General features: G+C 42.4%; 1 protein-coding gene across 1 annotated transcript in view; it reads left to right on the top strand.

The window, feature by feature from the left end:
- LOC136880914 (uncharacterized) overlaps positions 1-17682 on the top strand; it is a 344893-nt gene that overhangs the window by 26811 nt on the left and 300400 nt on the right. Inside the window, exon 2 of the mRNA XM_067153442.2 lies at positions 14867-15069. Within this exon, the coding sequence (XP_067009543.2) occupies positions 14867-15069 (203 nt within the window). The remainder of the gene's footprint in view (positions 1-14866; positions 15070-17682) is intronic.

The following is a 17682-nucleotide window of genomic DNA, read 5'->3' on the forward strand; positions in this document are numbered from 1 at the left end:
TGAACCTGATGGCACGTCCTCTTCCCTTATCATATCGGGATGCCGACAACCACGCATGCGTGCCACCTAACGTACCCCTGCTCGAAAAAACCTGGAGCTAGGGGGTTCCTCTTTCATCAGTGTGCTGAGCTGAAGTGTCCCATATCGAGCAGAGAGTAATAATTGAAGACCTGGCGGTAAAAAGTGATAACCCTCACATTTTGGACTTTTCAATTGTTTGTTGTGAACGGTTATATCCAACATGAAGTTTCTTTCTATTCTTCTATAGCTGTGGCGGTAAACGAAGCACTTCAACCCAGAACTTCAGAAACAGATGTTTATTTGCATTGTCAGTTCACTACGTCTATTATTATTGCACGTAAACAATTACAACCCTCAAATTGATAGGCACATTCAGTGTTTAATAAGTTTAATTAAGTGCTTAAGATACCGGGTTGATGGATGTACAGATAATATTAAAACCATGTAAAAGACCATGTTATATAATACAAAATATATTGCTTCCTTATAGAGCTTCGGAATAAACTCTATTAATGTCCTTCCATTTGGAGGTAAGATGTATACTGTAATGTGTTTGCCTTTCGAACTCTTGAACAGTCCACGAACAGTTGACAATGGCAAAAGCACCGTTTTTGAAGATGGAGTCCTATAACTTTAAACGATTGTCCCATGTCAAAATTTCAGATCTCTGTGTGTCGTAGATTTGACTGGGCTTCGCGCACATACACCTAAACACTTCCGAATATTACGGGCTGAGGGCTCCTCGTGTCGCGGACCGAAAATGGCTTCCTACTCAGTGGACTTACAGTCCGAGGAATACTACTTCGTCCGCAGTATGCTCAGTTATGATGGTGGCTTCAATAATATTCGTCATCAGTTTCAGAGCCGTATTCATTGCAGAGCATCAACAGCCTCGTACGCCCTCACACCATATAAGACCAAAAACGGTTTCCTACGCCCTGGGCGTAAAATGACTCCTTGAATATTGTGTTCTCTACCTATCTCATGTACGTTGCCTAGCAACAGCGACTCGATGCATTTAATCTTGGTGACAGCACGTTGGATTGTCATATCCCAATGCACGTTTTCCGATGGTTTTTCTTTCATAACTCACCAACGAAAGCAAAATGAAATACGGCCCTACTTTTGGGGGTCGTCATCCGACCAGACGAATCCCCGAAGCTAGGGCTGAGTCTCAACAGATCGCAGCGTGGCAACTGCTCTACCGAGTACAACACCCCACCCGGTACCTAAGTCGTCTACAGACGATTCCGAGTCCCGACATCGAACAGAGGTATACCCATGATCGACCGTTAGGAGCAGGCGGACGGAAGGGATAAATCCCGACACGACCGCCAGATTTGCTCCATTCGGCAGTCACAGGGCCTGTACGGCGCGCCCCACTGACGAGACGCGCCTAGTAAAGTCACATTGTTTGGAGCCTTTCGACTCACGGGACTCCCGAGAGATATCGTTGCCAATATTGGCTAGAAGGGATTCGGCCTTAGAGGCGTTCAGGCTTAATCCCACGGATGGTAACTTTGCACCACCGGCCGCTCGACCGAGTGCGTGAACCAAATGTCCGAACCTGCGGTTCCTCTCGTACTGAGCAGGATTACTATCGCAACGATCAGTCATCAGTAGGGTAAAACTAACCTGTCTCACGTTCCCTATTAGTGGGTGAACAATCCAACGCTTGGCGAATTCTGCTTCGCAATGATAGGAAGAGCCGACATCGAAGGATCAAAAAGCGACGTCGCTATGAACGCTTGGCCGCCACAAGCTTCGAGGTGCATTCGGACCCCTTTCCATCTACCTATGTTCAAAATTTCAGATCTTTGCGTGCTGTAGATTTTGCTGGGCATCGCGCACAGACACACAGACAAACAGACAAACACTTCCTTTTATAATTATAGATACTTCATCCAGCTCCGTGGCTGAATGGTTAGCGTGCTGGCCTTTGGTTCAGCGGGTCCCAGGTTCGATTCCCGGCCGGGTCGGAGATATTTACCTTAAATGGTTAATTCTCTTGGCTCGAAGACTGGGTGTTTGTGCTGTCCCCAACATCCCTGCAACTCACACACCACACATAACACTATCTCCTACCACAATAACACGCAGTCACCTAAACATGACAGATGCCGCCTACCCACATGGGGGGTCTGCCTTACAAGGAATAGCCACACGATAACTTGAGTCATAAAGCACATATTGTTTCAAAGTATAGGGTGAATAAATACTAGTTATATGATTATCACCGCCAAAATCACGTCAGTTGTACTTCCTCTTAAAACAGTAATAGCGAACGAGTGGCTGTGCGCTTTTTTGAGTCAGATTGCATTAGTGAGATAGCTGCTCTGTGGATCAGTGGTAGAGTGACGGCCTCCGGATCCCAAGATAGCGGGTTCAAACCCGGCAGAGGTAGTCGGATTTTTGAAGGGCGGAAAAAAGTCCATTCGACACTCCATGTCGTACGATGTCGGCATGTAAAAGATCTCTGGTGACACATTTGGTGTTTACCCGACAAAATTCATTAAATCTCAGCCATAGTCGCCCAAGAGAGTTTCGGATTACTCGGTCTGCCATCTAGTGGGGGTCTAGAGTAACACGGAACGTCGAAATTGACGAACAGACAGCCAGATGGCGTCAACTTGAAATGTCTGCACACGGTAGCTGAGACCATACGATTATTATTATTATTATTATTATTATTATTATTATTATTATTATTAGTGAAATAGTGGCTTCGGACCCCACTGTAGGCAGCCCAGAAGATGGTTTTCCGTGGTTTCCCATTTTCACACCATGATTCTTGATCAGTCCTAGCCCTTTTCTATTCCATCGTCGCCATAAGACCTATCTGCCTCAGTGCGATATAACGCAAATTGTAATGTATGAAGAAACAAGGGTGCAGTCTTAAAATATCCATCTCAAAATTGACAGAAAATATCAAAATATCCTCAAGAAATAAGTAGCCGAAATAAATAATCTAATGAGTCTTAAAATATCCGAGAAATGTAGGTAGCTGCTTAGGTGATAGGCGTTTTTAAAACAAACAATGTTAGTTCACTAACTCAGTGTCCGTACTTCGCGACGGTGAGGGAGAATTTTCATTTTTATAAATTTTATTCAGAAGGCATTTTGACTGCTTCATCGACCAGTGGCTCAAAATGAGCTGTGGAATTGTCTTAGAAAACGACACAAATCAAACAATGAGTGACGGAATTATATTAGGTATGTTCCATAGTCTGATAGAAATACATCCCCAATTCAATGAGTTTGGAAAAAGACCTGAAATATTCTGTTTTCAAATAGCAAGGCTGCATATGAATCTCGAGGGTTCGAAGACAAGAAAGAACCACTGCATTTTAGGCGAAAGAACCAGGAGGCCTACAGTTAAATAACGACGAAAGTGCAGACATCGATAGTTTTAGAGAAATTTCTGACGTCATCAGAATTGACTGAAACCTGTGATTTCGGCTGGGTAGCTCAGTCGGTCAGGCGCTGGCCTTCTGGGCTGAAGTATCTAGGTCGATCCCGGCTCAGTTCGGTGGTATTTGAAGTTCCCAAATAAGTCAGTTCTTGTCAGTAGATTTATTGGGACGTAAAAGAACTCCCGCGTGACAAACTTTCCGCACCAAGCCGTCTTCGAAAACGGTAAAAGTAGTTAACGGAACGTGTAACGAATATATTATATGTAAGCCTTTATTTAGGACTCTTTGTATCCGGGATATAGTGGGTTCGAACCCCACTGTCGGCAGCCCTGAAGATGGTTTTCCGTGGTTTTCCCTTCCCATTCCTAGCCCTTTCCTATCCCATCGTCGCCATAAGACCTATCTGTGTCTGTGCGACGTAAACAAATAGCAACAAATATTTAGGTCTCTGACCCTCAAGATGTTTGCCGTAAGAAACAGCAATGTAAAATGTTTATGTGTTGTAATATAAATGGCTCCTTAAAGAACGTACAGCCTCGTCAGCAATCGTGGCCAGTAGGATGTCCCTGTTTCGGTACACTGTGCCGGTGCATATTTATGTTCCGCTGTTCCGGAACACGCAGCGTCAGTTGTTCCGAAATATTCTCAAGCGAGACCGAGACAGTGACTCGCTATCTCGTCAGAAGCGTCGCCACTATGCACTGCCCTTCGTCCACTAGCTGACTGACCGGGCGAGTTGGCCATGCGGTTAGGGGCGCGCGGTTGTGAGCTTGCATCCGGGAGGTAGTGGGCTCGAATCCAACTGTCGGCAGCCCTGAAGATGGTTTTCCTTGGTTTCCCATTTTCACACCAAGCAAATGCTGGGGCTGTACCTTACTTAAGGCCACGGCCGCTTCCTTCCAACTCCTAGGCCTTTCCTATCCCATCATCGCCATAAGACCTATCTGTGCCGGTGCGACGTAAAGCCACTAGCAAAAAAAGAACTAGCTGACTGTCGATGCCCGCAGTGTGCCGTCATGTGCTGGAGTGTTGCGTGTTCCGTCGTATCCTCTTAGTTCTGTGAGTTCCATTGTACCGGCAACTGGCCTTTGGTTGCATGCGGATAACTTAATGGGTTCTGTTTTGTAAGAGTGTTTTCGTTGAAGCTTAGTAATATATACCGTTCAAAAGACGGTAAACTTTTAATGATGTCGCACCGGAGTCCTGTTTACGACTTTTTTACTAGAATAAAACCGGACAGAGTGAAATACAATTTATGTTCTTCTATTTTGTCTGCAAAGCGTTCTTAACCCGGCACAATGACGAGACATTTCAAACTTAAACACCCCACAAATTTTATTTTCGTGTTCCGCTCTTAGGCTATATTGTGTACGTAAATAGAGTACTGACGAATGTTTCTTCAACTGTGCGAATATATATAACATTTGTATACACATCTACTGCCAGTGTAATTGTGACAGCTGTATTTCAGAATGAATGAAAACATTCTTATCCAAAAAACATTTCTAAATGATATTTTGGGTAATGAGGCAATACGGCCGCGAATTCTGTGATGACGAGTATTCCTAAGCATTGAGCCAAATGGACAGTAGCCGAGAACATGTCTAGAGTTTCAATCTCACCGCAGGCATGCCTGCCGTGGTTGTTCTCCGTACAAGCTTCTTACTGGAGCCACGTCTGCCATCATTGTGATGCTTTCAGTCTTCTCTGATGCTGGAAGTCTACCTTTCCTGCGAACCACTTATTTCCTTGAGGGCGCTGTGTTAAATATGTTAAATAGTTTCTTAGTAAACATAAATAATCAAGGTTTTCCGTATGTACATGACAAAGCAATAGCTGAATGTACAAAAATCGGACTGGGTCAAACTTCGCGCGTGTTCGTGGCGTCCGTAGCTCTAACGACACCCTGTCGTATATACCTGTGCACCTCAAGATTGAAGTACAATTTTTAGAAGAGAGTATGCAGTCGGGCTGATGCTAGCAATGGATCTTTTCGTATTATTTTATGTTTATTACTATAATTCAAGTTGATACCCAGCGTGCGCTGCTACGCCTCAAAAATAAACGTTGTTTTCTAACTAATTCTGCTTTATGCAGTTTTTATTAACATTTTTCTTCATTATTTTTGGTTGTTTTTATTTATATTTTCCTTATTACATTTACTAATAATTCACTCATAAAACAATAAAACAATTACTGTAAATATGTTTTAACTTTTAGATTTTAGATTCCTATGTCTGTTAATTTGATCAAATTATTTCTATATGATTACATAACTGCCGATTAATTCATTGCAATGAGTTGTCTAGTTACATGAACCTCCTGGCAAGAAAAGTACTTTATAAAACATGGCGGCGTGTTCCCATCCTCCTATATACAGCATTTCTTACCGGACTATCATAATACAGGGTAAGTCGCTGTCGCCTACAGACAATCTGTCTATCAATAAATATATTTCTGTTGATTTTTCAAGATATGCAAGATTTTTCCTGTACTATTGAGACGATTTGGAAGATTTAGGTACAAACCGCATCTTTTAACTCCCTCTTGTATAGGAGCTTATTTTTTGTGAACATACATGTTAGCGTTTTATTATTATTATTATTACTATCAAATACATCGCAATTGGGAAATATCCCGGTGGCAATGGTCACTACCCTAGAACACTAACCCTATTTCGCCACACATTATTACTAACCCTTCGTAAATTTGACTACTCCAATTTGTTATTGTTATATTTTCTACGTAACAGCTTATATTTGGCAAAATTTTGGTTATTTGGAGTTCCTATAATGTCGTAAACTTAACATGAATAGGTAGATATTAAATAATTTTATGCGATTATTTATTATATTATTTATATTTATTTATTTATTTATTTATTATTTATTTATTATTATAAAAACCTGACACACACAAAATATTAAATGAACACGTTTTATAAGAAATGAATTTTATAACACAACATATTAAAATAAACCCTTAAAATTATGAATGTGGGTTATTTACATCGCAAAGAAACCAAAACTACCAAGAAAATAAATAAAATAAGTATACATGTAAAAAAAGGCATAAAGACACATAGTTTTAAGTTCACACTATCACTAACCGTTCGTCAATATGATGACACCCACCCAATTATTACAAGAATAAGCAAAGATATCAACAATCGCACTTGCTACACTCAATAACTGCTCGATAAAAATCAGCTACACAAAATGGCGGCAGGCACGCATGCGCGGAAGGCAATGAACTATACCCTTCTGCTACCTACCGTCGTAAAATTTACGAAGGGTTAGTGTTCTAGGGTTAAAGTAGAGTGATAATAAGGTAAAGTTAAAACATAATTACCCAACAACAACAACAAAAAAGTACAACAAGAAATTCCATGGAAAGAAAATACGACAAGAAATACTACTAGTTTAATATTCTACATCCAGCATCATCGTATACAATTTTACACACAACTTAAGTATTTCCAGTGCTTAACTCTACGGCTTAGAATATCTTGATCTTGATCTTACTACTAGCTTAACATTACAGTAATAAACTAAAGTTAAAAATATGATCACCCAACAACAACACGAGTGCAACAAACAAATCCATGGAAAGAAAATTATACGTACATAAGTTATATAAATGCAGGGTATTTTAAAACTGTACTACCATTGTAAATTCGGATATTATGAGGCTCGTGGTCCAGGCTCGTTCTCTGGAATATTTTCGGACTGGGATATTTTGAAACGACACGGAGAAAACCATGGAAAGAATATAGCATATCTCCAAAAAATTACTTACCTCGTTGAGTAATCCAATAGTTTTATAACTCAGCAGGTTGCAGTGCCGGCAGTTAAGAGTCTGAGCCTGTAACAGGTGTCCCACTGTCGTAAACAAGGCACGTAAGGAGAATTAGACTCAGAATTAACAGACTACATATTTAATTTTATGCACGAGGAGTGGTCGATCGTAAAACTTGGCAAGACTTGTCTTGAAATTTTTAATCGTGTCCTCATTCACGTGAAGGTAAGTACCCTTCACCCTGGCTGTATAATTAAATTCCTAGCCGACGGCTGGCAGCGAGCCAGGGTGCTACAGCTACAGGTAGAGAACATCCAGAAGACAAGCACTTAAACAGAGAACAAATAAACTATTTTAACTGATATCAGACATATTGATTCCAAAGTGCACGGCGAGATGTATTATATACTAGAAGATGTACCCGTACTTCGCTGCGGCATTCTACATTGTATACGAATTTCTACGTAAATTACTGAACACACGGTAAGATTTTATTAAATTGCATATCTGTTAGCGTTATCCGATAATCACCACGGGATTAACACTCATATACATATAAAGAAATTAAGGAAGCAAGTAAGACAGTTACCAGTGGCGGCCGGTCAGTACGTGCTACCGGGCTCCAGCACGTAGCTTGGAACTGTAAGGAATATTATTTATGTACAGTACAATTATCCTGGTGCCTTTTCGTTGTTTTGAGTACGATATGAATTTGTGTTTTGTGCAAATCAGGACGAGATCTGTCGAACACCTAGCGCCGTTCTCCCGGGGAACAAGGCTCGTGCTTATGTGAAGTGAGCCCTTGCCTGTAGCCTGAAGGAAGCAATACGCAGGCGCAGCCAAGCTTGCAACACTCCCCCTAGCCGGCGGAGTATACCGTAAACCGGGATCAACTTTCACTGATCCCGTTTATAGTTACTTCCTCTCCCGCAAGGGGGTAGAATTACTCGATGTCTCCTGCTACCCGGAGCGCAGCGAGGGATCAAGTCGGCCGTGCTTATGTTGAACGTGGTAAGCGAATCTGCCACTAGAGAGTAGCATCGTCTGGGTTCGAAAGTAAAGCGTAAGTGGAGGCAATCTATCTCACACATGCTTATTAAAATATCCATCTTCCTTTTGTGTCAAAAATAAGGAATTCGTAGGTGAGTCAAAGAATCTTTGACTGACCCTAAATGTTATCCCGCATTACAATGTAATTTACTCTGATGAAATGAAATAGCGTAGGCCAATGGCTTTTAGTGCCGGAAGTATCCGAGGACATGTTCGACTCGCCAGATGCAGATATTTTGATTTGACTCCCGTAGGCGACCTGCGAGTCGTGATGAGGATGAAATGATGATGACGACAACACGTACACCCAATGATGGTTAAAATTCCAGACCCTGCCGGGAATCGAACCCGGGATCCCTGTGACCAAAAAGGCCAGCGCGCTAACCATTTAGCCATGGAGCCGGACATTTACTCTGGTAACCTAATAGGGGAGGTCTCAATGAATCAGTTGGCAGCTCTTTCAGTTGCTTTGTCCAGTTTTTAATCTCGCGGTTATATTACTGGTGCGTGTTTTTCCTGTCATTGTGTTAGTGCTAAAGTTTATACGAAGATTTATCAAATTATTTATCCACTGCAGTGTATATAAAGTGAAATTAAAGTAGTGTTCTTAGTGGGGATCTATATTCCCACGATTCTATTTGCACTGATGTAAGTTGCGCCATTAGGTTAGTAAAACCAATATTTCTTCAATGAATTATTTATCTCGTAGACAGTTGTCGAAGAATTCATCTACTTCCAAATTAATGTTGTTTTTGTTTATTCTGAGTAATAAATTACGAGAAAAGTTGTATTATTATTATTATTATTATTGTGATTATGATTATGATTATTAGTAGTATTAGTAGTAGTATTACCAAGTTTGAAGTATGCGTTGTTCATCATGGCAATATGCAGATTTAAAACAGCGTATTTAGCTTGTTTTTTGTAGCACGTAGGACGATTTTTTCACGAGCCGCCACTGACAGTTACAAAAATTGGCATTAATTGAAGATAGGATGATAACTGAGGACAGCCGGATAGAACAAATATGTAAATACAAAGTGGATGTATTGGAAAAATGAAATGTCCCTCACAAAATTCTGATATAAGTTGCGAATTTAAGAAAGCGATAAAAGAGGAAAAATTTAGGAGCAGAGATTCTTAAGATTCAGATAAGAAGGTGACTTATGGTGTTATTACCTCATCCCAAAGAGGCAAGAACTTAAAGCAGGAAAGGAAGAAAAAGAAAATACTGTCAAAATTATCTAAAATCTCAGAAAACACCTTACGATGTGAAATAATGGCCTACACTCCACGGTACTCTTGAAATAATAATAATAATAGCCGCACTTATTACTATTCGAAGACGATTGTAATATCCAACGGTATCCTGCAAACATCCCGCAGAATGTCAGCTTGACGTCTCTCTCGCCTTCTACCCAAGAAACAATCGCGAGTTTACAAGAATTATGACGAAAATGGCATTACGTTACTTCCTTGCTGGCAAGCAGCCAATGATGTTGCCATAGTAACCGGTAGGCTCGTTGTCGGTCTGTCGGTCACTCAATGCAGAGCATGAGACCCGCAGAAAATAGTAATTTTCTCCGGCACTTGAAGAGTAAGCGAAATTATGGAGGTAACAACAGTTATTTAAAATGAAGCGACGTTTATAGATTTTACAGACAATCAGTAGTGTGTGAGAAAATATCAAATAACTCGTTTTATCTTCCTATGAACTCGCAGTCAATTTTTAAATCAATTGCATATCAAAACCTGCTCGTAGATTAGTATACTCTAAATAATATGAAGTTTTGTGGATATTTATTCAGCCGTTTCGCCGTGATGGTGGAACAGACAAAGAGACATGAGAGCTATAAAAGCACTGATACGGTCTTGAGTTGACCTAAAACAGATAAATATCTGAAATATTGGAAAACTAAACGAAATTACACACAGTGGACCCCTTATAGTGCTATCCTCTACGTTGCACATCATCTCTACCTCCAGCGTGCGCATGAGTCAACAGTGAATTCAGGCCTCTCCACCAGACTTCCTTTCACTTCATTGGCCATTTCAGATGTAATGTAATTTTGGGACGACATTCTTAACCGATTCTATAATTGGGGTATTTCCATTAGCTGAGATAGCCCATGTAGGTGTAAAAATAGAATGAGATTATTGTCCGTAATTGTGTCAGAACATCAACTAATTGATATTTATATGTCGTTCATGTCCAGAGTAAGGAGAAAATACCATTTCTAGATTTCCGCCATGTTTCTCTCCACCTCCATTGGCAGAAAGTGGTTGAATGGAATCGAAACAAAATTGGTATTTAAGTTCAATGGAGAAGGGATAACAATCTAGGCTATAGTTGATTTTATTCACATTGGTTGAAGTGGTAATTTAGGGGAGGGTCCAAAAATGAATTCTCAAAGATTTTCGTTATACTGGTCCTTTCGATAAATGTTACATTGTTGTAACAAATACGTAATTCCGATCTTTTACTAAGTAAGAATAATTACGAATAATTACGAAAATTTGGGGTTCCAGGAAAAATGCCCACCTTCCATATAGTCCATTTGGTATTATGTCTAACTTGCATATGTACCCGTTCTTCGCACGGGAATTGGTATTAGATTTCACGATTTCTTCATGAATTTACGCCAAGTTACATCCCTGTATTCAAACGCTTAATACGGCATGTTAAACTGATATTCTTCTACGAAACCACGTGAAGTACGATAAAACTGAACAAAGTGGAGACAGAATGAGGATGACCACAGAGTTTATGGAACGATACAGTACGTGGTCCAAAGTTCCTACTTATCTGTTACATATTGTTGTTCATCTGAAACCGGGAATGGTGCTCTCGCTGGAGAATCATGAAACCAATCGTTGACGAAAATCTCTCCCTTTATCTGTTCTATCGAAAGGAGTAAAATGGCCCTTTACTTACTCCCTGTACCCCACCTTGAAATGACAAGACAGCAGGTAGATATCCATAAAGTTTGGTTGTGTATATTTAGTGGGAGTGCAAAATCACGGCTTCGGTTTCGTATAAACCCCAGTCATTTAAGGTATTTAGAGATATTTAGAGATAGTATTGGCCCTAAAACCTACCCAAGTGCGAGTAGATTCTAAATATGAAATTTGGTAGAAGTATATCTAATCGTTTTCAAGTTATAAGAACTCACACAAACAGACGCCAAAGTCAAAATATATACAGATGGACATTATTACATCTAAAACCTACAACTAAACGAAAAATTTGCCAAAATAGTCAATGTGCAGATACACGGTCGTTACTATTGTATTTATATAGATAAAGTACACTCCCATCGCACGTTCGTTGTAATTATGTTTACTTTCAAAATGTCCATTTAAGACGATTTCCACGTCTGTTCGAGGCCCATAATGTGTAATATCATTTTACATGTTGCAAGTATCAATTATTGCTTTCCAAATAACTTTAAAGGTCGTGTGTTGTCCAGCTCCTTGGTCGAATGGGCAGCACTTATTGAATTCAAGTGGGGAAAAACGTACGTTGACCCGATCATAGATAAGAATAACGTCAGTTCCTTTAAAAACAAAAAAAGTTTCTTTAAGAACAAGTTACGGCACATTTAGGAACAAGTTTGAATGAATATCAATCGAAGACTGAACTATTTCTACATGAAAGCCGTCATTTCAGTTCAATTATACGGGGTCTCGCTAGCCACCACTGACCTGCATGAAAGATGTCCGCCGAACTCGGAGCAGTCGTCAGCCAGCCAATGTGACCGAACGTGGAGGTCTTGACTGGGGGAGCCTGTGGTCTCATGTTTAACCAAGACTCCCATCACCGTGAGCAAAACTAATTAGTAATTAACGGCTGTGGTCAAGTCCATTAAGGGCGTCTTACCTTGACCTACCACCCTAGCCTCAACTGCCATCTGTCGTTAATGTACCACACAGATACTAAATCGAGCCACTGAGGCTAGACATCTATACATATTATAAAACTGAGTCCCCGAAAACGCCTGTGTTGGTAGTACCATATGTGGCCACTTTACACCTACCCACAACGAACATCATCTTAGCTTCTTCATTTGAATATTCTCTTCAAGCTCACCTCCCTACTTGCACTCTTAATTTCACCCTTTCTCATTCAGTCACTTTTCCGGAAGGTCAAACGCTGGTACACTGTTATGGATACCTCCTCACCCCACCACAGGATGAACTAACTCATGTGTAGGGAACTTCAAAACAGAACAATCCACGTACTCTTGAAGCCTCCGAGAATGAAATCAGACGACTGCTAAGTGAAATTTCAGAGGCCGAAATAGAGTATTTCGGAGCAACTCTCGGTTCTATAGAAAGGTCTCTCTCCACGTCACCGGCCCAGCACTCTCCTCTTCCGACGCTATCCACTTAGTCCAACCAGTCTCACTCTCATACTACACTGAATGACAGAGCAAATGCAACACCAGGAAGGAGTGGTTCGAAAGGGATGAAAGTTGGGGAAAAAACAGAGACGGCACGGACGAATAATTGATGTTTATTTCAAATCGATATGCAGGTTACACAATGCGCACGGCATCGACCTCAGTGACGTCAGTCTACCCTGCAATTGGCATAAAGTTCTGACCACTCCTTCTTGGTGTTGCATTTGCTCTGTCAGTCAGTGTACATCTAATAGTAAACATCAACATGGTTGCCCTCAAAAATCAAACCTATATCTGTCACCAAGAGCCCGCAAATACTACAAATATAATGTTGCCGTGCCGGTGAAATCCCAAAAAATATATATTTTGGCATGATATGCCTTATGGTTAGGGGCTGCCTGGCCGAGGTGGTAAAGGCGTACTCAGTTCACCCGAAAGGACGTGGGTTCGAATCCCCGTCAGGAAGTCGTAAAATTTAAGAAATGAGATTTCCACTTCCGGAGGTGCATATGGCCCTGAGGTTCACTCAGCCTACACCAAAAATGAGTACCAGGTTAATTCCTGGGGGCAAAGGCGGCCGGGCGTAGAGCTAACCACTCTACCCCATCAAGTGCCGAGGTTACGAATAGTGGAAGCCTTTACCTTCCACCACTCCTTCATGGCCTGTACGGAGAGGACTTTGCTTTGCTTCTATGCGTCGCGTCGTCCAAAAATTAGTCTAACGTGACGCAACAAAATATGTGAGAGAAGTGACGTCACGTTAGTCGTTTCCGTAGGCCTTGGTCGGGAAAGATCCTGCGGCCTGTAGACTTGCAATTCTCCTTGCTAAAACATCCAGTTCCATTTATTGGAAAATATATGCATGATCATTACATTTTCACAAAGGGGAACGTTTCTTTTTTATTTATTTTTTTATAATCTGCTCCCGTACTAGCGACACAGATAGGTCTTATGGCGACGATGAAATAAGAAAGTGCTAGGAGTTGGAAGGAAGCAGGCGTAGCCTTATTAAGGTACAGCCCCAGCATTTTCATGGTGTGAAAATGAAAACCACGCGAAAACACTTTCTGCGCTACCGTCAGTAGGGTTCGAACCTACTGCGAGGGGGGATGAAATATAAACGGGATTTTATTTTTTATTTAAATTGAAGAACACAAGGCAATTGCAATTTATTTTTCCACATAGTTTCCTGCTTTGGAAATGCATTTGTTGCAGCGTATGGGCAGCAAAATGCCTCGCCGATCGAAAGAAAACGGTTGCAAGAACCAGCTGACAGTCGAGTATTGTCTTTCACTGGTGCTGCCTCTCCTTTCCTCCTCCACTCCTTATGGCTTGTTTGGATTCGGGAGAGTAGTGGACCTATGTTTCGTCGCAGGTGACGATCCGACTGAAAAATGCATCACCGTCTTCCGCAAACCTTGCTGTAAGCCTCTGACAGACCTCCAAACGTCTCAACTTCAAATTTTCGGTCAAAAGGCGAGGATCTTTCTCGAACACACTTTACGGAACTGCAGGTCGTTTGTGATGATTGCTTGAGAGCTCCCATAACTGATTCCGACTTGTTATACACTGATACTCTCGCCCGTCGATCGTCGTCAATAAGGTCTTTCGTCTGCAATGCTGGTCCAAGGACGGCGATCGTGTTTCTGATTTTCCACTCGCTCTCGTCCTTTCTTATGCCAGGCAAACGCACGCGTCCTTGACAATGTTTGTTCACCGAACTCAGCAGAGAATCTCAGGCAAATTTCCGCCGCTGTAATTCCTTTACGAGCGAGAACTTTTATAATTAAGTGTTGCGCAGTGGAGGGGGGCACCTGTTGCTCCGACATCGTGAGCGTTATGGATGAAACGGCGGGAAATATCTAACAGCACGCTCTTCCCACTCCTAACGGTCCCGCCTAAGAATAGCAGAAACGCAGGGCCAGTCCTACCAACTGTTAATGTTCAGGAACAAAATTCCCGTTTATATTTGATCAACCTTCGTATCTCTTATGATGACCTAGTTGTGCCATATTGCTCCATAACACATGAACAAGTTTAGAACTAAAACACACACGTTACATATATAAAAGTGGTCAAATTAATAGTTTTGAGAACTCAATTAAATGTTTATGCGCCCATCACACTTTTATGTTTGTTGCATCGCCTTTGGAACTAATCTACATTATTTATTCTTTCCAGATGGAATGCTGTTCTCAGTGGACTTAGTGCTTCCCCGGTATGTACCTCTGGGAGGTTCAGCCATCCTCCGTTGTGAGTACAGTGTTCAGAGGGAGGCTCTGCACAAAGTGGAGTGGCTGCGAGGACACAATAAACTACTACAGTTCGTCAAGAACCGCAAGCCACCTTTCAGACACTACACCATAGTGGGAGCCGTCATAGACGTAAGTCACATTCTCAACAGGTTCTTTCTTTGGTAAATTCATCCAATTGAAAATTCAAAACTTGTCCGTTATTGTAGAGTTTGATGTGATAACGGCGTACTGTGATGTTCTTAACCTAACTGTGATGATATCGAGGGACTTCTTATCGATATTATTTTGATGAATGAAGGTTGCTGGGTAATTCTCTCTTTAGTGATCGCCTTTGCACCCCACTTGGATGACTGCCTTCATCTTATCATACATTAAAGAATAAGCCTTCTCGCTGCAATTCTCCTCTCAATTCTTCCCGATTTTCAAATGGAACGACTTCAGCTTTTATTTTATTGGTTTAGGACAGACCAGAAAGCGGGAACATTCCCCTGAATAGCGAAGATTTGCCTTATCAGTCAGTCTTCAGCAGACCTTAAAAGCAATAACGAAGGGACAGGAAAAGTCTGGGAGTGGGAAGGAAGCGTTCGTGGCCTTCGCTAAGGAACAGCCACAGCATTTGCCTCGTGTGAACGTGGGAAACCACAGAAAACCATCTTCAGGGCTGCTGACAGTCTACCGAATTCAAGCTCACATCTGCGCGACCCTAAACGCACTGCCACCTTGCTCAGTATGGTTAAAATCTATCTGATGTAGTCTAGTCAGATAGTGCCGAGATTAAGGATGGATCTACCGCTCCTCCAGGCTTTGTTTAGTTCAAGAACCGACCATAATTTGAATGTGCGAACCCTCTGGTCAATAATGATGCTGTTCTCGTGGGTTAAAATGAACAAGTTTACGTAATTCGAAGTTCGACCTCGTACTTCCTCTTACTGTAAAAGAATAATCACCACCATCAATTTCGTAGTCACAGTAGTTGCTCGTACGTTACCGATAAGTTACGCAACCCTTGTGGGTGGGGACGCAGGCGAATAATACGCCCACGATATCCCCTGCCTGTAGTAAGAGGTGACTAAAAGGGGCGGCCAAGGGATGATGAAATTAAAACCATGAGGCTACTTGCGATTAGTACCATTACTAGAGGAAAACCACGGGTCTGGGAGTTGCCTACGGTTAGTGCCATCGTGTGTATCCCAGCATGGGGGGGGGGGGAGGGGAGGGGGCAATCTGCTGCGAGCAAATGTGTCGTACGGTGCGCTGGAGTGTGTCGGTTCCCCTGAGTTCAGAATGGATCAGCGTTATTTATGAGTAGTACCACTATCTCAGGAACACCACAAGTTTGGCTATTGAACGTGATTAGTACCACAATGTGAGGAAAACCATGGGTCTGCGTTGCCTGAGAGTAGTACCATTATTTGAGAAACAGCATGGGTCTGGTTGCCTGTGGATGGTACCATAATGTGTGATAAGCCGTGGGCTTGCACTGCCTATGATTAGTACCACTAGGTGAATGAGCCCAGGAGTATACGTTGCCTGTGATTACTTACACTATGTGAGGAACACCACGGAAATACCAGAGCCCTTGTTCAGTCCCACTGTGTGAGGGACACCATGGGTTTGTGTTGCCTGCGAGGGGTGTCATTGTGACATACCATGGGTCTACATTACCTTTGATTAATACCACCATGCGAGAGAAACTCCGTGAGTCTACGTTCCCTGAGATTAGTACCACTATTGGAGGAATACCATCGTTCTGCTTCATCAAAAATAAAAATAAAAAACCAAACCCCATGGCACTACAGCCCTTGAAGGGCCTTAGCCTACCAAGCGACCGTTGCTTAGCTCGAAGGCCTGCAGATTACGAGGTGTGGTGTGGTCAGCACGACGAATCCTCTCGGCCGTTATTCTTGGCTTCCTAGACCGGGGCCGCTATCTCACCGTCAGATAGCTCCTCAATTCTAATCACGTAGGCTGAGTGGACCTCGAACCAGCCCTCAGGTCCAGGTAAAAATCCCTGACCTGGCTGGGAATCGAGCCCGGGGCCTCCGGGTAAGAGGCAGGCACGCTACCCCTACACCACGGGGCCGGCTCTGCTTTACCACTAATTGGTATTATTATGTGGGGCTAATAACCAGGATTTCGGACCATTTTTATGGCAAGCATCATGTCAGAAAAGAAGTTATTGTGAATTAGATCCACTGATTGTTTTTAATTCAAAGTAATATTTTCCTAATCATTTGTTTTATATTTTAGTCAATGGATTCATTGTGAGGTTTCAATTATTGATTAATTTTGTGGCACCTCGTACCCTTACGGCCCGATGACCTAGCCGTTAGACCTCTTTAAACAACAAACATTACCATCATCATTACCGATAAGTTACGCACGCAAGAGAAGAAATCAACTTCAAGATGAGACATACGCCCGCTTGATAACGTTATAAAATGCACTCCCCCGGGCGAGTTGGCCTTGCGGTCAGGGACGCGCAGATGTGAGTTTGCATCCGGAAGATAGTGAGTAGTATAATAGGCGGATTCGGCCGTCACCACCCCCACCGGCTCCCAGAGGCCTCCTCCACCACCAACACCACAGGCTCCCAGGGGCCTCCTCCACCACCACCACAGCCAGAGGCCTCCCAGAGGCCTCCTCCACCACCACCACCACCGGCTCCCAGAGGCCTCCTCTACCACCACCACCACAGCCAGAGGCCTCCCAGAGGCCTCCTCCACCACCACCACAGCCAGA

The sequence above is a fragment of the Anabrus simplex genome, chromosome 9 (genome assembly GCF_040414725.1).
Source record: "Anabrus simplex isolate iqAnaSimp1 chromosome 9, ASM4041472v1, whole genome shotgun sequence".
NCBI classification, from domain to species: Eukaryota; Metazoa; Arthropoda; class Insecta; order Orthoptera; family Tettigoniidae; genus Anabrus; species Anabrus simplex.